The 26,018-nt window shown below is 42.5% G+C and overlaps 1 protein-coding gene across 1 annotated transcript in view; it reads left to right on the forward strand.

The window, feature by feature from the left end:
• Positions 1-26,018, forward strand: part of LOC111949384 (roundabout homolog 2) — an 86,006-nt gene that overhangs the window by 13,310 nt on the left and 46,678 nt on the right. The window contains exon 2 of the mRNA XM_070434197.1: positions 15,258-15,584. Within this exon, the coding sequence (XP_070290298.1) occupies positions 15,258-15,584 (327 nt within the window). The remainder of the gene's footprint in view (positions 1-15,257; positions 15,585-26,018) is intronic.

Below are 26,018 nucleotides of genomic sequence, written 5' to 3' on the forward strand. Positions count from 1 at the left end.
GCTGAGTGTTAGGAGAGCGGGGCAAGGTCACAGCCCAGGTTGTTCTCTTATGGGTCAGTTTTTGAGGGGAGGTTCACACACGTTCATGCCCAGTAGTGATACAGATGCCATACTACACCTTACTGACATGGTAAGCCAGTTAGTAGTGGAGATAGGGGACTCCATAGTAGCCAGATTGTTGTCAGCAGGAGCCATAGATGCGAGTGGTGAGTTCCACAGTACACCACAAAGAGAAATGTCAGCAACTGATTCAGTAAGACATGAAGTTCCACATGTGACCATCCACGTCAAGTCCGAGAGAGAACCCAGAGTGTTCAGAGGTGACAGCTCTGACAAGTACACAGTTCAAGAGTGGGTTGATATGACAGACTATCTGAAAAGGCAAAAATGTGATGTGCCTGATCAAGCGGAAGAGATCATGAGCGGGTTTCTGGGGGGGGCTAGGGATGTAGTGAAGATACTGTAGGCTTGCGGAGTGACAAGTTGTTGGATGTTAAACAGAACCCAGATCTAATCTATCATATCCTCCTGCAGTATTTTAGTGACACGTCATGTCTACCGCTTGAAGATTTCTACTCTACCAAGCCCAAACTGAGGCAGGACCCGGTAGACTACTGGATCAGGCTCAACAAAGCAGCAGATTTAGCTGATGAGGGTTTACACAGACAGGGTGGGAGGATGGAAAACATAAGTCAACAAGTAGCCTGCATGTTTGTGAAACATTGCCCTGATCCTGAGCTCTCYTGCAGGTTCAACTGCAAAGCACTTGAGTAGAATTCCAGAGATGTTCAGGTGAGGATCAATGAGTACCAGAGGGAGCAGAGAGCCTTAATGAAACAAAGGAGCGTTACACAGCTGAAGTCATGCCACTGCTCTGCATGAAGGTCCCAGTGTCACACAACAGAGCTAATGATAAAATGTCATGCCTCACACTCCTCCTTTGCTCCTGTTCTGGCTCAATGTCATCTGTGTCACACTGTTCCAACTCAAAGTCAACAGTATCAAGTTCTGCACACTTCTGCCGTTCCTGCCCTGGTTCAACACGCACAGCAGCAGCCAGATGAGACGATTATGGGTCGTATGATGGGTATGTTAGTACTAATGCTAGAGAAAGTGCAGTGACAAAGCCGTGCTTCCCGGGAACACATCTCCCCTGCACACAACCCAAGGTCTCAACATCGTACCAGAGAACAGGCCTACAGGGTCTGTAATGATACTAGTCACTCAACAGTCTCATTGCATGGGAGAGTGTCTGTGCTTCCTCTGTTTTACTCCTGGTCATACGAGACATGCATGCCCCAGGCTTTTTTAAACATGGAAATTGTATGGATGCAAGATGGTTGTTCCAATCTTGGTAGTAGAAGGTCAACATGATGAAGCACATCCTCTGACTCAAAACAATGTGACAATTATTGGAAAGCAGTCACCGGCCCCTTGCAGCACAGATGACACAATCTGAGTTCTGTTTCTTGCCATATTAGCTGGAATGTTATTAGCTGTTTCTCGCCTTATTAGCTGAAATGAACCGCTGGAGAGGTGACGACATCCCTGACAAGATAAGAACAGTGAGATATAACTCAACCATTTGCCTTGACCCTGGTCGCGAGTATCTGGTTTGGGGTAAGCCACCGAAATCCACCGTTGTCTCCTGGCAGTCTGGTGATGACAGAACCTACTACGTCTCGCTCAGCACCACAGGGGATCATGGTGTCAAGGATTGTTACGCCTCTGTGGGAAGACTGATGGGTCCCTCTGAAGCTGGTCAACATGTCTGGCCGTCCTGTGTGACTGAAGCGCAATGTGATGCTTGCAGATGTCTTCCCATGTGTAGCAACGGAGGAAATGCAAGATGGCGAACCAGAACAAAGTGCAGTCCACCTGGTCAGCTGTCCTCAAGCCACGTCTGAGGCCAATGTGATGGGCCGCATGAGACACACGTTCCACGGAAGAGAAACTGAGACTGCTGGAGTTGAGTTCTTTGGATCTCAGCTCCTGTGATGTCTGAAGTGCAAGTCAGATGGCTGACCTAGTAGTGCGCTATGGAGATTTCTTCTCACGTCACCATCTTGATTGTGGAGAAGCTAAAGGATTTGTTCACAGAATCAGCATGACTGATAAAACCCCATTCCGGCTTCCGTTCCGAAGAGTGCCTCCACGTCAATACAAGAAGTTGCACCAGGTCTTGAGCGAGAGAGAAAAGATCTCATCCGGAAATCGACACGTGAGTATTGTCACAACCTGGCTCTTAGATGGTGACAAGCAAGGGAGTCCACATGTTGGCAGTTAAGGAGTAACAATAATATTTATTAAATAACTAACAAAGTATAAAACTACAAAGGAAAACTAACCTGTGAAAGTAGGCATGTGAGGGGTGTAATGGAGATGTATGGATGAAGGTAAAATGTGTTGAAGGGTGCACCTAATCAAAAAAACAATCAACCAGATCGCAAAACAAAATGGTGCTTGTGGAGAGAAGGAGAGCCAGGACTGGGCACCAGGAACTTTTATCTCCTAGTTTATCCCAAACCCAGGTGCAACTTGTCACCATAACGGGATTGCAGCCATAAGAAGTTAACGGGATGATATGACAACAGCCAGTGAAAGTACAGGGCGTCAAATTCAAACAGAAATCTCATAATTAAAATTCCTCAAACATACATGTATCTTATACCATTTTAAAGGTAATCTTGTTGTTAATCCCACCAAAGTGTCCGATTTCAAATAGGCTTTACAGCGAAAGCACCACAAACGATTATGTTAGGTCACCGCAAAATCACAGAAAAACTGTCATTTTCCAGCCTGTTAAAGGAATTTTATTCCTATATGTTTATCAACCAATTCAATTAAAACACTCTGCCCATACATAAGAATTTGTAAGATACTTATCAGCATAAAATGGACAGAAACCAGTCTCAAAATCAATCAATCAATAGCGTTTATTCTCGAGAGTACTGATCATAGTACAATTTACATCAGGTTTATATAATAAAGATGATGTCATAGGTTTTAAAAGGTCCTTCCTCCTCTCGTATACAATGGCAGTACAGTTAGCGTTCTTGGATTGTCTGCCACCTGTTACACAATATGCAACCAACCCAAGGTCTCTCCCCTCCCTGGGTAGAGACAGAATTTCCTGTAAGGAACACATCATTCCAGCCTGTCTGAAGATAACTCCATTCTTTCTAACAAGGAACACATTATATTCAGAGGTTCATTCATCCATACAGTAACATAGTAGTATTCTGTTTAGTTATAATTCTAAGTCAAATGTATACATATTTTAGTCATTATTCACAAAAAGCAGAAATGGAGATAAAATTAATCACTAACCTTTGATCTTCATCAGATGACACTCATAGGACTTCATGTTACACAATACATATGTTTTTTGTTCGATAAAGCTCAAATTTATATCCAAAAATCTCAGTTTACATTGGCGCCATGTTCAGAAATGCCTCCAAAATATCTGGAGAAATTGCAGAGAGCCACGTCAAATAACATATATACTCATCATAAACTTTGATGAAAGATACATGTTTTACATAGAATTAAAGATACACTTGTTCTTAATGCAACCACTGTGTCAGATTTCAAAAAGCTTTACGGCAAAAGCACAATATTCAATAATCTGAGAACAGCGTTCAGCCACAAAAGGAAGCCATACAGTTAACGCCAAATTGTGCAGTCAACAAAACTCATTAAAAGCATTATAAATCTTACCTTTGCTGATCTTCGTCGGAATGCACTCCCAGGACTCCCACTTCCACAAKAAATTTTCGTTTTGTTCGGTAATGTCCTTCATTTATGTCCAAATAGCTATTTCTGTTAGCGTGTTTGGTAAACAAATCCAAAGTTAGAAAGCGCATTCACTAAAACCTGACGAAATGTCAAAAAGTTCCGTAACAGTCATTAGAAACATGTCAAACGATGTATTGAATCAATCTTTAGAATGTTTTTACATAAATCTTCATTAACGTTCCAACCGGAGAATTACATGGACTTCAGATATGCGACGGAACAGAGCTCCCTCTCATGTGAACGCGCATGGTCAGGTCATGTTAGACCTGACTATTTCCTGTCTCCTTCGGCCCCACTTCACAGTAGGGGCATCAGACGAGGTTCTACAGACTGTTGACATCTAGTGGAAGCCGTAGGAAGTGCAAACTCATCCATATCCCACTGTTTGTTCAATAGGGGCTGTGTTGAAAATCKACCAACCTCAGAATTCCCACTTCCTGTTTGGATTTTTTCTCAGGTTTTTGCCTGCCATATGAGTTCTGTTATACTCACAGACATCATTCAAACAGTTTTAGAAACTTCAGAGTGTTTTCTATCCAATACGAATAATAATATGCATATATTAGCAACTGGGACTGAGGAGCAGGCAGTTTACTATGGGCACCTCTGTGCACCTTTCATCCAAGCTACTCAATACAGCCCCTGCAGCCATAAAAAGTTTAACAACCCAATCAGCTCCACCTGTCCCCAATCTGCAAATAAAAGCACAAACGCAGAGGAGGCAGGGAGAGCGAKTCTGGAAGAAAAATGGAGACCTTTTGTATCTGTACAGACTTCTGCTGTTTGAACAAGAGTACCCTGAAGGATGCACATCCTCTCCCGCACCAGACTGCTTGGCTGCGCTTGGCGGCAACACACTATTCAGCACAATGGATTTCACCTCTGGATTCTGTAACATGCCACTGCACGAAGATGACAGGAGGTATTCCGCCTTCACAACACCTATGGGGCTCTTTTGAATACAACCGTCTACCTCAGGGTCTCTAACAGCCCTGGAAGCTTCATGCGCATGATGACAAGTATCTTCAGAGATCAGAACTTCATGAGTTTGCTGTGTTACTTGGATGATCTGTTTGGTCTTTGGCCCAGATGAGAAGACGGCCTTGGAACACTTAGAGATGGTCTTTTAGCAGGCTTCGTAGTCACAACATGAAGTTGGCCCCAAAGAAGTGCTTCTTCCTCAGGAAGTCTGTCAAGTTCCTTGGCCACATAATTTATGAAAATGGTGACCCTAGTAAAGTCAACAGCATCTCTAAGATGAGCAGTGCTGATTTGATGGTGTGACTCCTTCACAGAAACGGATGTCGTTCCTTGGCATGGTAAACAACTACAACCAACACTTTGCCAGGTTTCTCCGCAATATCCAGACTTCTCTTCTCATTGTTGACTGGATCAAAGCGAGAACCCAAGGGTCATCAAAGTAAAGCCCTCCTCACAGCGTCGAAAGTTGAACGTCACAGACTGGACACCCAAACATGAGCAGGCCTTCGCAAATGTTTTAAGACCTCTCTAGTAAACACGATGGTGTTGRCACACCGACTTCTCCCGTCCGTTCATGTTGTCGACAGTTGCGTCCCTGGATGGCATAGGTGCTGTCCTGTCACAGTTGCAAGACGGAGAAATTTGTGCCAGACCCATTACATTTGCTAGCAAGTCCTTGTCTCAGTCTCAGAATAACTACCCAGCTCATCGGTTAGAGTTCCTGGCAAAGTGGTCGATCTGAAACGAGTTCAGTCACTGGTTGAAAGCTCATGTGTTTACTGTTTGGACTGACAACAATCCACTTCCTCACATTTAATGACCAAGCTGAGGCTGGACTGTTGTGAGCAGCGCTGGGTGGCCAAGTCAAGAATTTAACTGGCTAACATCAAGTACATGCCAGGTCCTCAATATGGTTGCTGACGCTCTGAGTCGAGTGCCCTTTGTCAAAGGTGTTGGCCACAGGCTGCTTCGTGAGCCCTACGAAACCTCCTTAGCGATGTTCAAGCAGTGTCAAACACTTCAGTCCATGATGCCTTCAGGTGGTCCAGTGATCTCAAAGGCAACCCCAACTGCGTAAGCTCACAGAACTTCCACTTCTGTCTACGTGTTCTCAGTCCTTGGCAGAGGATGAGGTGTCAAGCCATACTCCAGTCACATGACAACTGGGAAACAGGAGCTAGAACATGTGCTGTTGAAATGGTTCATCATTTACCTCAACTGATACCTCCTGGTCAAGACACCTTACCTGCCTACTCTGAGAAGGTGCTTTGTGATGAGCAACTCAACGACAGGACCCTTTCATGTGCTATTCAATGTGGAGACAACGCAGGCCTTCTAGAAGAGAAAGAGCAAGAGAAACTGTTAGTCATCAGACGCTTGTTGTCAGGTAATACCATACTGTACAGAGTCTCACAAGATCAGCTATCAAAGACAAAGCAGTTCCAGTACATAGTTCCTGAGTCTCTCAAAGCAGAAGTCCTGAAAGGTGTGCATGATCACGGTGTCATCAGGGTCAGTTCAGAAGCCTTAGCTTAGCTAGACAGATTCTTCTGGCTGCACCTTGTCAGAGATGTTAGGGATTATGTCCTTCGTTTCCACCGTTGCATTGTCAGCAAGACCATTGAGCCTGATGGCAGGGCTCCACTGGAAAGTATCACCTTGACTAGGCCGCTACAACTGGTTTGTGTCTTTCTGTTCTGCTGAAGATTCAAGCAAGAAGTCCATTGATGTACTGGTGATAACAGATCACTTTACAAGAATAGCTCCAGCGTTTCCCTGCAGAGCCCAGAGCAAGAATTCTGTGGGACCGATACTTCTGTGTGTATGGATTTCCTGAGAGAATTCATAGTGACCAAGGGGCAAGTTTCGAGAGTCAGTTGATCAGTGAGTTACTCAGAGTTTCTGGTGTGAGAAAGTCACACACGACACCGTATCACCCGATGGGGAATGACAGCGTGGAACGTTTCAATCGGACACTTGGCAACATGATCCGAGCTCTAGCACCGAAAACACTTAACAAGACTGGCTGAGACACCTGCAGACATTGACGTTCATGTACAATTGCACCACCCATGAGACGACAGGGTGCGCCCCCTTCTACCTGATGTATGGAAGGATCCCTTGTCTGCCAGTATATGTGCTTTTCAGAAACACTCTGAACGATCCAGCTGTTACCAGTTATGACAAGTATGTGGTGTCCCTCTCCAATGATCTGAAGGATGCTATGGTGATAGCGCAGGAACATGCTGCTAAAGCACAAAATGGACAAACTGAGATCTACAACAGAAATGTCAAGGGGCCCGCCATAGAAGCCGGCGATGGAGTACTATTGACAAACAAAGACAGAGGAAAGTGGCGGATCGCTGGGATTCGACAATTTACACTGTGGTCAGACAAGAATCCAGGCACTCACATACAGAATATGTAATACAGCCACTGGAAAGGGAAAAAGTAGTTCATGATCATGTTGGTCAACTTCTTCCCATTAGATGATGACAGTGCAGTTTCTGGCCTCTCTTCATCCATGTCCGTTGGCCTGACTCCAAGTTCCCGTGCTCACAATGTGATGATAGATTCAGTATCAAACAAGACAAGGGAGTTCCTTTCCTCAAGAAGAGAGTCAAGATTCACTATCTGGAATGGAGCGGGACGTGTCTGTACAAGGTGTCACACAGAGAGATTCAGATCACGAAGAGGAAAGCGGAGCAGACCTATGCGAATGGATTCCATTTCTGAAAGAGCGAGAACTCTTTTCCTGGTCAGAAGCTTGTGGACTCTGAAGGAAGAACTCGAGATTGGATAATACAGTTACCAGTTAGTAGAGATGAGGAATCTTCTTCAGGTGTGACCTGAGAACCACTGGTCTCAAGACTCAGATTCAGAAGAGATCCAGTGATCAGACACGCTTTTCTGCTGCCATTGGACATTCTGAACAGCCTAGTGACTCAGTTTACTGTCACTAGTGACTTACACTCACAACGACAATCCTAGTGCAGTTTGGCAAGTCAGGACCTGTGTTGGTCGAATCGTCAAACATGTCAACATATTTATCTACACTATGTCTACACAAGATATTGTGTAGTCACTAAGTGACACTGATCTTAATATTCAAGCAAATATTTGCAAGTTACTGATCCAAGCCTTCAGAGATTAAGCAAAACTATAGTTGTGACTCACACAATCGTTCAGTGAAGATTTCAGTTTCCATTATTTTACATGAGCATTGTACTTTATTGGTGAGGTCTAGTACTACACAGTGTAGATGTGTGGGGTGTAGAAAGGCATCCTACAGCCAGTAGTTGGTTTGGACAACTCTCCTTCCACTTCATCCTTTTGGGATACTTCAAATGTTGGTTTTCTTGTAAATGGACCTTTATATGTTGTGTAATTGTATGTAAATGTGTTGTGTATGTGTCTGCAGGTACGTGCTCCCAGACTGTTATGGAACAATGTTACTGTACACATGTAGCCCATGTGCTGCAGTGCTGTGTTATGGCAGATGGAGTCATAAGTTGAGCGCTCCTCTGTAGTCATGTTGTTATAGATGTAATGATTTGATATCTACAACTATTATAAAAGCAAGAGTTGTTAAACTTTGAAGGAGATTTCATGACAGATTTTCTCTGAAGTTTACACATTGTGTTGTGTGTATGTCTRCAGAATAAACCGTGAAAGAGAACAGCACTGTGTCCTTTGTCGATGAGCCGTTACACATGCAGATGAGCTTTTACTATCATTCTTTATATAATTTCTGTGTTTCGTAGTATAGAAACTTATATTTATTCAGTTTAGTCACATGATTTCTCAATTTGCGGTACGTTTGCCAATCGGTTGTGCACCCAGATTTATTTGCCATTCTTTTTGCCTCATCCCTCTCAGCCATACCATTTTTCAATTCCTCATCAATCCTCTGGGTTTTAAGTTTTTACAGTAATTTTCTCAATGGGTGCATGCTTATTAGTTACTGGAATAAGCAATTTCATAAATGTGTCAAGTGCAGCATCTGGTTGAGCCTCATTACCCACCACATGACCAACATTATCACTACAAAACGTATTGTATGACTTATAAACTATATTCGGCCCAACATTGATCACTATATCCGATGGATTTGGATACTGCTTAAAAGCACATTTCTGCAGCATTAGTAAAGATGTTATTCATACATGTTGAATTCATTCCTGTGCTGTTTGTAACTACCCTTGTAGGTTTACTGGTAACCTGAACCAGGTTTCAGGCACTGGTTACAGTTTGAAGCTTTTTCTTGAGTGGGCAGCTTGATGAAAGCCAGTCAATATTTAAATTGCCCAGAAGATATACTTCTCTATTGATATCAAAAACATTTTATTTGTCACATGCACTGAATACAACAGGTGTAGACCTTACAGTGAAATGCTTACTCACAAGCCCTTAACCAACAATGCAGTTTTAAGAAAAAGACCTAATAATAAGAAATATAGTAACAAATAAAGAGCAGCAGTAAAATAACAATAGCGAGGCTATATACAGGGAGTACCGGTACAGAGTTAATGTGCGGGGGCACTGGTTAGTCGAGGTAATCTATACAGTCGTGGCCAAAGGTTTTGAGAATGACACATTCATTTTCACATTGTATTGCTACCGCTGTATAATCAAAGGTATTAGCTAAGCGTGTTTCAGCGATAGTCAGAGTATGAATGTCATCTGTTACTAGCAAGTTATTAATTTCATGAACCTTCTTTCTTAAGCAACATATGTTAACGTCGGCTATTTTTATTGCTTTACTGGGAAGCTTAGCAGAAGTAGACATGCTCATGTTATTTATGTTAGTGCATGTTGAGCTGCACATGGTGGGCTTCCTACTAAGGCACACCGCCTCATTGCTAACAGTATAACTCTGGTTCATAGGCACATGATTACTGCATACAATAGCTGTAGGATCCGCAGAGGCATTCAGGACATTTTAAAGGGACATAATTGGTTACTTACATTCTGTCTACCAATGCCCCAGGTATAATGTACATTTGCTGAAGCATTATCACAACTCATTGACACAATGGTAGGGATTAACTGTGCTGGGCTTGGGTCCTTGAATAGTCATTGTCTCAACACAGCTGTGAAAGGATTTACTTATTCGGGTGGATCCCATCCTCCTTATAAAACGTGTTTTGTTTCCAAAAGGTATTGAAATTGTCAACAAAAGTTACACCCATTGAGCTGCAATAATCACATAGCCAGTTGTGGAGAGAAAGAATCCTGCTAAAGCGTTCAATGCCACGATTCAGAGTGGGCACAGGGCCAGATATGATGGGTCTTTTATTAGTGTCTAGCAGAGAATCAATCGGCTCTTTAAAATCCAGTTTCAACTGTTTCAGAGCTGCCCTTTATAATGTCAATAGAATCCACATGGACTACTAAAGAATTGATTCCCATGTCCTGGCGTGGAACATTTCGGGAGCAGCTTAGTAATGTCATTTACTCTAGCTCTGGAATAGGACATTGTTTTTGCACCAGGAACAGTCACATTTCTTACCATCGAGCTGCCCAAAATCACAGCTGGAAAAAATCTTCCCATTCCCACGCTTCACAGGATTCTGATAATCCTTTAAGGACGGGCATGATAACTTGTGCCTGGTGTAGCCGTCCCACAGATGGATAAGTCCCGCTCGATCCAGAGCAGGGACGGAAGGATCCCATCGTCGACTTTGAAATCGGAGGGGAAGGAGTAGGTACAGTGGCTGCAGACACAGGTACCTAAAGCGTCAAAGGTGCAGGAAGATCAGGCTCCAGGACGGCAACTATTCGTTTGTATCCGCTCCGGGCCTCTCGTTGGGAGTGTAGCCTGCTTTGCGGGATGCCGCTGTCTTCGGCTTCTACGGCTCGTGACATGCAACCATCGTTGATTGGCATGTTCCTCTTGCTGTGCTCCTTCAACTCTACTATCAGATGGGGGAAGAGAGGCAGGTGATGGCTCACCTGACGAACGAACTCCGGACAATGACAAACGAGAGGCCGAGATGCATCCATCAAGCATGAACGCCGTCCAGCCACCGGCGTAGAAAAGGTTAACATTCCACTTCAATCCTATAATTCTCAGCAAGCAAACAATTGTCGCATTGGAACTCCGAGTTATCCAGTTTGTCCCAAAACACAGTGTAATGGATACAGCTAGAACCGTTAATTTAATTMTCCAGACAGAGGGCTCCATTGCAAATCATCTTGGACTAACTTTGTTAGCTAGCTAAGCTGCTAGTCATAAAGCTAAGGTTAGCGGCCCGGTCGAGCAGGCTTCAAGCTGTCTGTTAAGCGGTTCCGGGACAAGAAATAGCGGTCCTGGCTGTTAAAAGATAAGCGTGTGGAAGAACTTGACTGGCCTGCAAAGAGCCMTGACCTCAAACCCATCGAACACCTTTGGGATGAATGTGAATGCAGACTGTGAGCCAGGCCTAATCGCCCAAAATCAGTGCCTGACCTCACTAATGCTCTTGTGGCTGAATGGAAGCAAATCCCAGCAGCAACGTTCCAACATCTAGTGTAAAGCCTTCCCAGAAGAGTGGAGTCTGTTATGACAGCAAAGGGGGGACCAACTCCATATTAATGCCCATGATTTTGGAATGAGATGTTTGACGAGCAGGTGTCCACATACTATTGGTAATGTAGTGTATCATGACTATTTGCATCAATCCAGTGGCCATTTTGTTTAGCAATCACATGAGCGTTACCACAACACCGCTTAACCAAACAACGGTCTCTTCCTGGTGCACATTTGCATTAAAGGTTAACATTGAAAAAAATWAAATGGAATATGTGATAAAATGGAATCAGCCAAAAAATAAAACTGATTTTATAGGGCCCTAATCAAGCACTCATCCGCATCCTGCATTAGTATTAGCCGTACTCATGCGTAACCTGTAGGTTTTAGCTGGTACAGCTACCGTGGTGGGATTATTGTTTGGGTGTTTTTCTCAGGTTCATGGCATGTTGGTCATTGTGTCCAGTGGTGTAAAGTACTTAAGTTAAAATTCTTTAAAGTACTACTTAAGTAGTTTCTTTGGGGTATGTGTACTTTACTATTTTATATTTTTGACAACTTTTTACTTTTACTCCACTACRTTCCAAAAGAAAACAATGTACTTTTTACTCCATACATTTTCCCTTACACCCAGAAATACTTGTTACATTTTGAAAGCTTAGCAGGACAGGAAAATGGTCCAATTCATGCAATTATTAAAATATCATCCCGACTGCCTCTGATCTGGCGGACTTACTAAACACATGCTTTGTTTGTAAATGACGTTGGAGTGTGCCGCTGGCTATCCATAAATAAAATACATTTAAAAAAACGTGCCATCTGGTTTGCTTAATATAAGGAATTTGAAATTATTTGTACTTTTTGATACTTAAGTATTTGAGAAATTACATTTACTTTTGATACTTAAGTATATTTAAAACCAAATACTTATTGAATTTTACTCAAGTAGTATTTTACTGGGTGACTTTCACTTTTACTTGAGACATTTTCTATTACGGTATCTTAGTCTGTGGCTCCAATGAGTTCATAAAAAAAATATATCTGTTTACAGCTAAAAGCTTGGATTTCTCCACACGTCTCAGATGTAACTACTATAGTGTAGAAACCAGTATATACAGTGTGCTCTAAAAGTGAAATGATACAATGACCATGAGGTTTAAGTGCAGACTGTCGGCTTTAATTTGAATGTATTTTCATTCATATTGGGTGAACCATTTGGGAAAATTACAGCACTTTTTGTTCATAGTCCCCCATTTTAGGGAACCAAAAGTATTGTCACAAATTCACTTATTTGTGTATTAAAATAGTCAAGTTTAGTATTTGGTCCCATGTTCCTAGCACACAATGAGGTTAGCTGGTCCTCATTAAAGTCTCGTAGATCACTTAATTATTCCCTTTTTTGTTTACAAAGCTCTACTACACAAGCGTCCCTTACTTGACTACATTGTTAAAGTATTTTTTTTTTTAAATACAAAACTTCAATACTAAACCCACTCACAGGGTTGGTTAACTCTTGAGGTTACTCGTGTCTCCACCGAATTAGGTAAATCTGCTTTTAGTTTTAATGCACCTCATTGCTGGAACCAACTGCAAAATACACTGCAATTGGATGCTCTGATGCTTCTTGGGCAATTAAAAAAAAATATTGATTGGCCAACTATTTGCTGAGGAATGTGGCTTTTTTGCTTTGTTGTTTTTTGCTTTGTTGTTTTTTGCTTTGTTTGTTGCTTTGTCTGTTTTTTGATTTTTGTCTATGAACTGTATGTGCAGTGCTACCTTGCGAAAGAGACGTTGGTTTCAATGGTGACTTCCTGTTTTTAAATGAAGGTAAAAAATATATAATTCATTAAGCTTGTCACTCTACAAACTTGTTGGATGCATTTGCTGTTTGTTTTGTTTGTTTCAGATAATTTTATGCCCAATAGAAATTATTCGTAAATAATACAAAAAATGATTTTGTCATTTTAGTCACTTTTATTGTCAATAAGAATAGAATGTTTTCTAATCACTCCAACATTAATGTGGATGCTATCATGATTACAGATAGTCCTGAATGAATCGTGAATAATGATGAGTGAGGAAGTTACAGACCCACAAATATCATTTACCCATTACAATTAACCCATTACAAGAACTCTCACCATTACAATAACTCTCACCATTACAATTACTCTCACCATTACAATAACTGGGAAGGTTAGCATTTTTGAGGGGGATGATATTCACGATTCATTCAGGATTAGCCATAATCATGGCAGTAGCATCCACATTAATGTAGAAGTGTTTAGAAACATATTCTATTCGTATTGACAATAAAAGTGACTCAAATGACACAATACATTATTTACCATTCATTTCTACTTGGCACTACTACAAAATAATCTGAAACGCAACCAAAACGAACAGCAAATGGATCCAACAAATTTGTGGTCGCAAGCTTGATGTAGTCATTACGTGCTATGAAAATGTGACTAAATACTTAACTTTTGACTATGTGGRTACACACATACGTAAATTTGTCCGAATACTTTTGGTCCCCTAAAATGGGGGGACTATGTACAAAAAGTGTTGTAATTTCTAAACGGTTCACCCGATATGGATGAATACCCTCAAATTAAAGCTGACGGTCTGCACTTTGACCTACTACTCATTGTATAATTTCAACAACAAAACATTCACTGTYCYAATAGTTTTGGAGCTCACTGTATGTTAATATGTTGCTGTATGCTCCTCCCCACCATATGCTTCTGGTAATGGAAGATGTTCACTTCACTGTAGATTATAGATTGACTGCAGTAAAAATAACTAATGATATTCAATGGCATGGTGAACATTTGGATTCAGAAAATCTTAACTGTTTCATTGCTGGTCTATTCGGTTGACAAAGTTTTATAAACAACAGGCAAACAAGTAAGCAAAAAACAGATGGACAGGAAAACATAAGATAACAATTAAACAAAGGAGAACCATAGAGATTTTTTACAATCAATCTGGTCATACATAGCACATTGGAGCCCTTTTTACTTCATTTTAATGATTCACATTCCAGACCCAAAACTGTAGTGCACATTGTTAGAGCATCTACTCTAAAAGCTTAGCTAAAGCCCTTGGCTTGGAGAAGTACTCGTCTCCCATACAGYAGAGGGTAACAGTAATGGATCTCAAGAGGGAGGGATATGGGAGAGCGCTCTCTCTCTCTCTATTTCTCAATCTTTCTATTTCTCGCTCTCTATTGGCTTTCTCTCTGTTTTAGTTATCGTCTCACTGGCCTTCATGTCTTCTCTGCTGAAATCCTGATTGACTTTGAGATTGGCTATTACCATCTCAGAAGTTTGGCCAGATCTCCTGCGGCTTCTTCCTCCTTTGAAAATACCCCATCAGAATAAACCTGTCTTCTTCTGCAGGATTTACCGTACCTACCATTACTGACAATTGACATCTCAATGGACGTGGTTAAAAGGCTATATGGTATGATATAGTCATTACGGTGTGAATAGTATACAAGCAGGATACTTCCTTACCTATGCTAAAGGGGCTGTCTGAAAATGTGTCTAATTAAATAGTAGAATAGCAGAGGCCTATAAGGTGAAAGAAAGATGTGATTTATCTCTACGGAGTCAAAATCCACCCTGGGGAGAAGCGACAACATGAGATCTTCAGTACTAAAGTTCTGAGCCTTGTAAGCTTTACTATCATGGTGCATCAGTAGCAGATCTCAGTGGTGAGTRACAGATGTATTTCTCTCTTGTCCAACCCATCTGTCTCTCCCTCAGACTTCATGCATCCTTACGTCCATGTCAGTGGAGATGATGGATTTGGGTTTGCCTGTCGGGGCTTTTCTATTGCCTTTTTTCTCAATGGGAGTACATTGTGTTGTGATGTTTTATTTCAGAGATGGCAGGTTTGGGCTACAGTATGAATGACTGATAGACAGCTACATGGATAGTAACCTTATTTCACCTCACAGGGTCCCGGGCACGTTTTGAGGACAGCCCACCTTGGATCGTGGAGGACCCCTCTGACCTGATCGTGTCCAAGGGGGAGCCCGCCACCCTTAACTGCAAGGCAGAGGGGAGGCCTAACCCCACTGTGGAGTGGTACAAGGACGGTGAGCGGGTGGAAACGGACCGGGATGACCCTCGGTCTCACCGCATGCTCCTTCCCAGCGGCTCCCTCTTCTTCCTGCGTATCGTCCACGGACGACGCTCTAAACCAGACGAGGGCGTCTACACCTGTGTGGCACGTAACTACCTAGGAGAGGCTGTCAGTCACAACGCTTCGCTGGAAGTAGCCAGTAAGTCTTTGTCATTTTACTTGCTGTATATGTCACCCAAGACCAGTGGTGGAGTAGGTACCCAATTATCATACATGAGTAAAAGTAAAGATATCTTAATAGAAAATGACTCTAGTAAAAGTGAAAGTCACCCAATAAAATCCTACTTGAGTAAAAGTCAAAGTATTTGGTTTGAAATATACTTAAGTATAAAAATTAAATGTAATTAGTGTTTTCGAAAAGTAAAAGTATAAATAATTTCTAATTCCTTATATTAAGCAAACTAGATGGCACCATTTTTTTTATTTACGGATAGGCAGGGGCAGCTCCAATACTCAGACATCATTCACAAACGAAGCATGTGTTTATTGAGTCCGCCAGATCAGAGGCAGTAGGAATGACCAGGGATGTTCTCTTGATAAGTGAGTGAATTAGACCATTTTCCTGTCCTGCTAACCATTTTTTTAAAGTAACAAGTACTTTTGGGTGCCAGGGAAAATTTACTTTTTACTCCATACATAATTATCTTTCGGAATGTAGTGACGTAAAAGTTGTCAAAAATACCCCCAAAAAACTACTTAAGTAGTACTTTCAAGTATTTTTACTAAAGWACTTTACACCACTGCCCATGACCTGTGGGTCTTTCTTTCTTTCTTTTGGCAAAAGGTCTCAAATCTTTCTGCTGTGATGAACTCTACTGGGTGAAATACCACAGTGTGCTATCAAAATCGGGTTTGTTTTCAAATTCTTTGTGGCTCTGTGTAATCTGAGGGAAATATGTGTCTCTAATATGGTCATACATTTGGCAGGAGGTTAGGAAGTGTAGCTCAGTTTCCACCTCATTTTGTGGGCAGTGTGCATATAGCCTTTCTTTTGAGAGCCAGGTCTGCCTACAGCAGCCTTCTCAATAGAAAGGCTATGCTCACTGAGTCTGTACATAGTCAAAGATTTCCTTAGTTTTGGGTCAGTCAAAGTGGTCAGGTATTCTGCCACTGTGTATTCTCTGTTTAGGGCCAAATAGCATTCTAGTTTACTCTGTTTTTTTGTTAATTGCTTGACACGTTGGAAATAATAATTTTTGTTTTCTCATGAGTTGGTTGGGTCCAATTGTGGGGTCTGTTTGTGTTTGTGAACACAGCACCAGGACCAACTTGCTTAGGGGACTCTTCTCCAGGTTCATCTCTCTGTAGGTGATGGCTTTGTTATGGAAGGTTTGGGAATCGCTTCCTTTTAGGTGGTTGTAGAATTTAACGGCTCTTTTCTGGATTTTGATAATTAGCGGGTATCGGCCTAATTCTGCTCTGCATACATTATTTGGTGTTTTACGTTGTACACAGAGGATATTTTTGCAGAATTCTGCATGCAGAGTCTCAATTTGGTGTTTGTCCCATTTTGTGAATTCTTGATTGGTGAGCAGACCTCMGACCTCACAACCATAAAGGGCAATAACTGATTAAAGTATTTTTAGCCAGATCCTAATTGCTCTCAAAGCACAACAGGTGAAGAGGACAGCTGTTATCTTGAGCATTGCTGAAAATGATTACCATYAAAAACTTTTCTATTTAAATTTAACTAGGCAAGTAAGTTAAGAACAAATTCTTATTTACAACAATGGCAGGTGGGGCAGTGGGGCGGCCGCCCCAGTAGGTTAACTGCCTTGTTCAGGGGCAGAATTACAGATTTTTACCTTGTCAGCTCGGGGATTCAATCCAACAACCTTTTGGTTACTGGCCCAAAGCTCTAACCACTAGGCTACCTGCCGCCCCACTATTATCATGGCCCTTGTCACTAGTTACCACACACAAAGTCATGAACCCAGCCTGTTTCTACATTTCCTCTTCTTAAAATCTGTTTTTAACCCTAACATTAAACACATAATGTTATGCCTTACCCTAACTTTAAATAAATAAACAATTTATGTTATTTTATTTGATAAAGCCAATTATGACTTTGTGGTGTGCTGTTTTCTCTCTTTCCCCTTGTAATTGTGTCAGTGTGGCGTGACACTGGGCTGAACACAGACCCTTTCTGGCATTAGGAAATGGATTAGCGGAGTGTGTTGATTAGGAAAACAAGCGTAACAGATTAGGGAATGTTTCCTTGTTAAAAACACAAAACAGCAATTTGCCTGCATCTTGTCTTTCACCAGAGCACAAAGCCAGCCAAGCCTCCTCAGCCTCTCTAACTGCTCATGGCTCACTGACCTCCATCACAGCTCATGTTCAAAAATAGGGCCAACTTTAGTTCAGCTTCCATACTAAGTGATATTTCCACACTCATAACTGCCTTAATGTTGCTGGACCMCAGGAAGATTAGCTCCTGCCTTGGAATCAGTTAATGGGGATCCTTGAATAAATACAAATAAACAGAAGAACATCAAATATTAGAGAAACTACAAATATAAGAGCAAAACAGTTTCCAGAGAAAAACATTTAAGCATCACAGTTATGATGAATTCTCCTCAGCCAGTGGAGATGTAGCCGCATGATGACATTCTCCTCACAGTGGAGATGTAGCCGGAGATGACATTCCCTCAGCCAGTGGAGATGTGCCGAGATGACATCTTCCTCAGCAGTGGAGATGTAGCCGCAGATGACATTCTCCTCAGCCAGTGAGATTAGCCGCAGATGACATTCCTCAAGCCAGTGGAGATGTAGCCGAGAGATGACATTCTCCTCAGTCCAGTGGAGATGTAGCCGAGATGACATTCTCCTCAGCCAGTGGAGATGTAGCCGGAATGACATTCTCCTCAGCAGTGGAGATGTAGCCGGAGATGACATTCTCCTCAGTCAGTGGAGATGTAGCCGGAGATGACATTCTCCTCAGCCAGTGGAGATGTAGCCGAGATGGACATTCTCCTCAGCCAGTGGAGATGTAGCCGGAGATGACAGTCATACCAATAAGGCTATGCATCTCTTAGAGGCAGGCACTCTAATGGTAACTTGTGGTAGATTAATTTCTGTATTACCAAAGAGAGAGAGAGACAAACTTCACACACCAGTCAGAGTTATACTTAATCTACACCTTTAATAATAATTAAGCTTTGCAATAGCATTTGACTTKCAACAATTCCCTATCTCTAATAAATAGTTGAGTGTCAACATAATGGCAACAGAGATCTTTTATAGCAAAGATCCACCCCCCTAGTCGACATGACAAACCACAGATAATAGGAACTGTTCACAAAGAAAGACTTTTACTTGAGAGAGGAGTATCCCATAGCCAGATAGCATTCGCTATAAATTATCGTTCCGTTTGGTCTCTAAGACGAGGTTCTAATCTCGTTCCTGGTACTTCATAGTACAAAAACACCAACTCATGCAATGGCATATATCAATTGTCAACTCTAGATACTCCCATCTCAAGTACACCCCACTCCTGGACAAGCTCACTGAGGGGAGTGAGCCTCTAGGTCATATACTATCTCAAGATAAGTGCAACATCAGAGGGGACATACACTGGTTCCAGACACTGCCATACTCCTCCCCCCCAATGGGAAAAGGAGGGAGTGACTGGCGTACAGACATTGTGGAGACAATTAATTGGTTCCCCTTTAACCTCTCTGCGCACAGATCCCTTTAGCGGGATCATTTTCCTAAACAACCGCTGAATTGCAGGGCGCCAAATTCTAAAATATTACTAAAAATATTTATAATCATGCAATCACAAGTGAAATATACCAAAACACAGCTTAGCTTGTTGTTAATCCATCTATCGTGTCAGATTTTGAAAATATGCTTTACAGCGAAAGCAATCCAAGCTTTTGTGAGTGTATCAATCAATGCTAGAACAGCTAGCCCCAAATTAGCATGGTCACGAAAGTCAGAAAAGCAATAAAATGAATCGCTTACCTTTGATAATCTTTGGATATTTGCACTCACGAGACTCCCAGTTACACAATAAATACTCTTTTTGTTTGATAAATATTACTTTTATTATAAAAAAAACGCCATTTGGGTTGCGCGTTAGGTTCAGAAAAACACAGCCTTGTTCCGTTCGACGAAAATTCCAAAAAGTATCCGTAATGTTCGTAGAAACATGTCATGTTTTTTATAATCAATCCTCAGGTTGTTTTTAACATACATAATTGATAATATTTCGACCATAACCTATTCAATAAAAGAGAGAAAGAAATGTCGAGCTACCCCTCTCGCGCGCAGGAACTAATCAAAGGACACCTGACTAGTTTAGAAAAATCTCACTCATTTTTCAAAATAAAAGCCTAAAACTATGTCTAAAGCCTGGTCACAGCCTGAGGAAGCCATTGGAAAAGGAATCTGGTTGATACCCCTTTAAATGGAGGAGGGACGGGCAATGAAACACAGTTTTTATTTTATTTTTTAAATCACTTCCGGGTTAGATTTCCTCAGGTTTTCGCCTGCAAAATCTGTTTTGTTATACTCACAGACAGTTTTGGAAAGTTTGGAGTGTTTTCTATCCTAATCTGTAAATTATATGCATATTCTACGATCTGGGCCTGAGAAATAGTCTGTTTACTTTGGGAACGTTATTTAAAAAAATATATATATATATTTTAAAAAATCTGACCCCTAGCGTCAAGAAGTTAATCACGCCATCCCTTCACATGGTTTAAGAATAGGTAAAGACACATTCACATAAGAAGACAATGTTCCATTCTGTCCTCTTCCCTTTCTGATATTCTGCATAGCACCAGATGGTTTAACAGATACATTCACATATGAAGACAAGCCTGACCTCTCCCCTCTCTGGGCCCCAAGTGACTGAGCCCTAGCTGAGAAGGGAAAAGTGCAACTGCCCACCCTATAGTCCAAAGGGATACATTATAATGACAAGTATCTCACATAAGCATATTATGCAAATAAAACATCTTATCTATGTTACCCAACTAATTCTGATTCATCCCCAACATTCCCCTCTCAAGGGACTCTGTCCCTTCTGAAGAATCAGAACAGTAACATGGGACCTTACTACCAAGTAGTTGCAGAGTATATGAAAAAAATATATACATTATCAAAATTTAAAGATGATAGGGAATCAAATCCCTTCAATGTCAAGTACCTTATTTCCATGTAAGCTTTCTCCCTTCAGAAACTGAGTTTACAACCTTTATACCACTAGTCAGACTTGCACATGTTTAATCACACAGAATAATACATTGTTGAATAAAATAAAAAATAACAGAACATATAAATGCTCCCTAAATTACAGGAGAACCAGTGTCTAAACACAGGCCTCATCACAACATATAGGACAGTCATCCCTCTGAGTCCTCATGCTCAGAATTGGGTTCCCCACTATCAGATATATAGTCAGGAATAGGGAATAGGTCAGGGAAATCATTCATWTACTGTGAACCCTCTCTATCTACACTGTCCAGTGAGAATATTTCACTGTGTTCACCTGATTGTCATCCATCAATCTCAGATTCTTCATTTACACCTACTTCATTTGCAAGCAAGGGCATAAGAACAACATCAACCACTTTATTAAACAACAGAGCAATCAGTAATTTTAGACCATAGATGAACCAGTGGAAAATAGTCGCTCCCCAAGCACCAAACACTGACTGAACCCACCCTAACGGATTCCAGTCGATGTCAGGCTCGTGTTCCCTTTCGAGAACACCACTAAGCTCTTTCAAATGTTCCACTACAATAGTCAAATTTTCATCTCCCTGGGTTATGAATGTACAACAGTGATCTCCTAGAATTTGACACACCCCTCATTCACGTGCTAGCAACATGTAAAGTGCCACCCTATTTTGTGTTGCCATGAGTCGAGTGGCTTGCAACTCTGATCTTCTCATAGAATACCCTGCAGTGGTCAAATTTACCAGGGATTCCAAATTATATCCTAGCCTATCCAACTCATGTGCATTCTTCAATGCCCCATACCAGGGGATTAAACCGCGCCAGAACTTTTCCAATTTCGRGTATCGTCGCGAGTCACTGGGGACATAATTGGATTGCGAGATGTCCCTCTTAATTAGTCTTAACCTGCTTGGAATGGAGGAATTAGTTTTATGCATTACCACAAGGGATATGTTTAGTGTACCAAAAATACAGCACCCTGTCAAATTTGTGGGTAGGTAGAGATAGGCTTTATCACCACAGATCCAATAATGATCAGTAAATGTTGCCGAGCCAAATTGATGAGGAGAACGATCGTCAGTTTCCGCATCAATAATGGTGTGCCCCACCCTCAGTCTAATGGGGTATCCAGAGCTGCATGTTCCCTTCTTCCAGCTACATCCTATTGGGAAAACACTATAATTGACACATGTTGACATTCCCAGATAGGATTCATTAAATTGTGGTATGGAAATATTGCTTGGGTTGTGACAATGACAGGTCCTAAATGGGGTTCGCTGGGGTTGGACTTGAATAGGTTCTGGTACACGGGATCTAGGTTCTAAGATGATTCTACTGCACCAATGTGAACAATTAAATCCCCCTCGTAAATCTTTTGTTGATGAAAAATTACCATTAATGCATTTATCCCTCAGTGTTCTACCTAGTGAGGGTTGACCCCCTGTGTTCTCATTGGACAAGAGCTCTTCTAGTGCACATAGTGTCATTAATGTTGACCTCTACTGAATACTGTAAGAATGTGGAAACAAGCTACATACATAACAGGAGGTATTTCCTAACATCAGTTCAGTCTTTACTGTATAGTTAAGCAGTGACCACCAAGTGTTTCCCTCGTGATTCCTACTGTGATGCTCATCCAGTGGATGCATCGACCTTCTTCTTTCAATATGGGAGCGGCTATTGTTTGCTGGACTCCTGTCCTGAGCCTGCCGTTGGCTCGAGCTGGAGTGGCTGTTATTTAAGTCCCGCCATGGAACTGAACGGTCATCAGTCGAGTCCGTACCATGCTGTCTTTCCAGGACCGGTTGTCCTTGAGTCACTGTACATATGGCAACTGTAACGAGAAGGCTCAAGACAAGAGCAAGAAACATTATGCGTAGAGTCTGGGCCTGATCCTCCCATGGCCATCTAGTCGGTGACTTCCGGCGTCTCTGGTCCTCCATCCTCAGGGTCTGGTGGGCAGTATGGCACCTTCCTGCAGTGGCTGGCGTGGATCCAAGTAGACCTCTCAGCTACGTGAACAGCAGTGGGGGTAATCAGCATCACCTGGTATGGTCCAGTCCACCTCTGCTGGTTCCAATGGTTTCGTCTCAGGTCTTTCACCACCACCCAGTCACCTGGTTGCAGTTTGTGCAGGATCCCCACCAGAGGCTGGGGTAGAGCCGCTTTCACCCTGAGGAAAATAGCCTTCAGAACATTGTTTAGAGCAGTACAATAACTTACCATGTCATCGTTACAGCCCATCAGTGTCAGCTTGTTCTGTGGGAAGGGAGAATTAATCATCCTCATTGGTCTACCTGTCAGAACCTCATGAGGAGCCAATCCAGTGGTTCTGTGGGGCCGCCCTCGCATGTACATCAGAGCCAGGGGCATCACAGTAACTCAGGAAAGCCCTGTCTCTGCCATAAGCTTCACCATCTTAGATTTTAGGGTTTGATTAGCGCGCTCAACTAAACCGCCTGCTTGCGGCCTATAGCTACAATGGATCCTGAGGTCTATCTGCAGACTCTCAGACAAGTTCTGTATCAYCAGGTTTACAAAGTGAGAGCCATTGTCGCTGGTTAATTTAGATGGTAACCCCCACCTTGGGATGATCTCCCTAAGGAGTTTCTTGGCTACTGCCATAGCAGTGGAATGTCGACATGGGAAAGCCTCTACCCACTTGGAGAAGGCATCCACTATCACCAGACAATATGTGTAACCTTGACAAGGAGAGAGTTCAATCAAATCCATCATTATGTGTTCAAATGGTCCTTCAGGGGTTGGATGAGCCGACGGTGGCATGGGAATCCCTCTTCCCATGTTGTTAGTCATACAAATCACACATTTTGCACAAAATTGTTCAGCAAACACAGAAAACCTAGGTGCAAACCAAAATGTATTTACAAAATCAACAACTCCCCCCTTTGACACATGATCCCTACCATGTGACAACTTAGTTACGTAGGGGAAACATGAACGTGGTAAGACTGGTAGCCCAGCTGGGCCCAGCCAGAGTATGTACATAGTCGTTTCCACTTCCTCAACTCAACAGGACCTACAGAGGATTGCAAGTCAAAGATATCAGTGGGAGAGAAGAGGTTATGATCAGGAAGTTAAACCATCTGTAACACAGGGGCCTCCAAGGAGACAGCTGCTGCCTTAGCTGCCAAGTCAGCCATAGCATTACTTTTGGAGACAGGTTCSGAAGAGTTAGCATGAGCAAGGCACTTACAAACAGCAATTTCAGGGAGCAAAATAGCTTTTAGCAAGTTATCAACAAGTTTTGAATGAGAGATTGTCTTACCAGAGGAGGTCAGGAAGCCGCGCTGTTTCCACAGAGTACCAAAATCATGTACCACACCAAAGGCATATCTGCTATCTGTATAGATAGTAGCAGACTGGCCTTTAGCTAATATGCTCTAGTGAGTGCAGAGTTCTGCTGCTTGAGCAGAAAGGCGGGAGGGTAATTTAGCACTTTCCAGTGTGGTTGAGGCAGTAGTAACCACATACGCAACCAATGGTTCTCCTTTCTCAGAACGCTGAGCAGAGCCATCTACAAACAGTTCCAAATGTGGATTTTGCAAAGCGACATCAGTTAAATCCGACCTTGGTTTAGAGACAAGCTCCACCAGGGCAGCACAGTCRTGCGGCTCTCCATCRTCCTCGGTGGGCAACAAAGTAGCAGGATTTAACACAGTGCACCTCTTCAGGGTCACATGACACTTTGTCAGAAGAACATTCTGATAATGGAGCAGTCGAGCTGGTGTTAGATGGGCCGTCTTTGCCTGTGAAATAAGAGCATGTACAGCATGAGGAACGTGTACAGTGAGTTCACACATGGCAACAATGTCTGCACAAGCCAACACAGCTCCAGTAGCAGCAGCCACAGCTCTCAAACAAAAATCCAGACCTCTGGCCACACTGTCCAGCTGTTTGGAATAATACCCAACCGGGCGCTGCTTTCCTCCATGTTCCTGTGTTAAAACAGATGACATAAAACCATTTTTTCTCACAAACAAAGAGGTTAAAAGGTTTAGAATGGTCAGGGAGTCCCAAACAGGGAGAAGTAGTCATGAGTTGTTTGTCTGGTCAGAGCAGTCAGTCCCCCTGGTGTCCACTTAATTTTGTCAATCATAGCCATTTTGTGGCCATAAATAAGGTCAGCAAGCGGCTGCACCACCTCAGCATAGTCAGGTAACCACGCCCTACAATACCCTGCCATACCAGTCAATGACATCATGTGTCGTTTAGTAACCGGCTGTGGGACGGAGAGAATAGCCTGTATCCTCTCTTTACCCAGCTGCCTGCCATTGGGAGAGATGTCATGACCCAAATACCTCACTGTCTGTGAAATCAACTGTAACTTCTTCTTTGAAACTTTGTGGCCATTCTTAGCGAGAAATATCAACAGAGCCCGAGTATCAGTTTCACAAGTTTCCATTGAGCTGGAGCACAACAACAAATCATCCACATACTGAATCAGAGTGCTGCCCTCAGGGGGTATAAAACCCTCCAGATGAAAGCACCATTAGCTAACAGGGATGCATGAACAGGAGTAATAACTGCTATTGCCTCCCTACTGAGTGGATACTGTGCTTTAGATGGGCGCCTGGTATCTTTAGGAGTGAACACCATTGGCTCAGCACCCTTTATTCTCCCCAAATCATACTTGTCCCTTGCCCATAGGCGTTCAGGGACCCCTCTCAGGAGGGGTGAGTCTTCACTCAACAACATGATATTGGTAGAAAAAGAAACCTGATCAACACCATGCACACCCCTCTCAGTTGGAGTTTCCCAACTGAGTGGGTAACAACTTGTCATTGTGCTGGGTGAATAAGTTGACCCATCATGGCGCATCTCCCAGTCTGTAGCATAAACCAAGCATTTCATCCAAATTCCAGTATCCACCCATTCTACTCTGTCTGATTTACCAGGGACACATGTGGTGCGCTATCGTCAAACAGGTAGAGCTCTTTCTGTGCAGGGGTTAGATTAACCCCTAAAGCACAAATCACTGCTACAGTATAAACCCTCACACTGCACTGGCTCATTCTGTAATGTATCACACAGCCATTGTTTCTCATAATGGAGATCTCTTGTCAATGGTGAAAAATGGGCGGTGCAATGTAAGCCTGCTTCAGACATGAAACTGCCCTCGTGGCCCCAATGGGTTTTGGCTATTGAGAAAACAAGAGCAATATTGGGCACCTCCTCATCAACGTCCCATGCATAATACCAGTCACAAAACTCAGACATTAACATCAATTGCTCCCCCCCTTCCTCCTCTTCCTCATGAATAACAGTTCAACCGGTTCGGCCACATGTTATGTTGATGCCCAGTTTACACAGGAGGTCCCTGCCCATCAGATTGACAGGACAGTGGTCAGAGTAGAGAAATTGA

Source organism: Salvelinus sp. IW2-2015, linkage group LG22, assembly GCF_002910315.2.
Source record: "Salvelinus sp. IW2-2015 linkage group LG22, ASM291031v2, whole genome shotgun sequence".
Taxonomy (NCBI): domain Eukaryota; kingdom Metazoa; phylum Chordata; class Actinopteri; order Salmoniformes; family Salmonidae; genus Salvelinus; species Salvelinus sp. IW2-2015.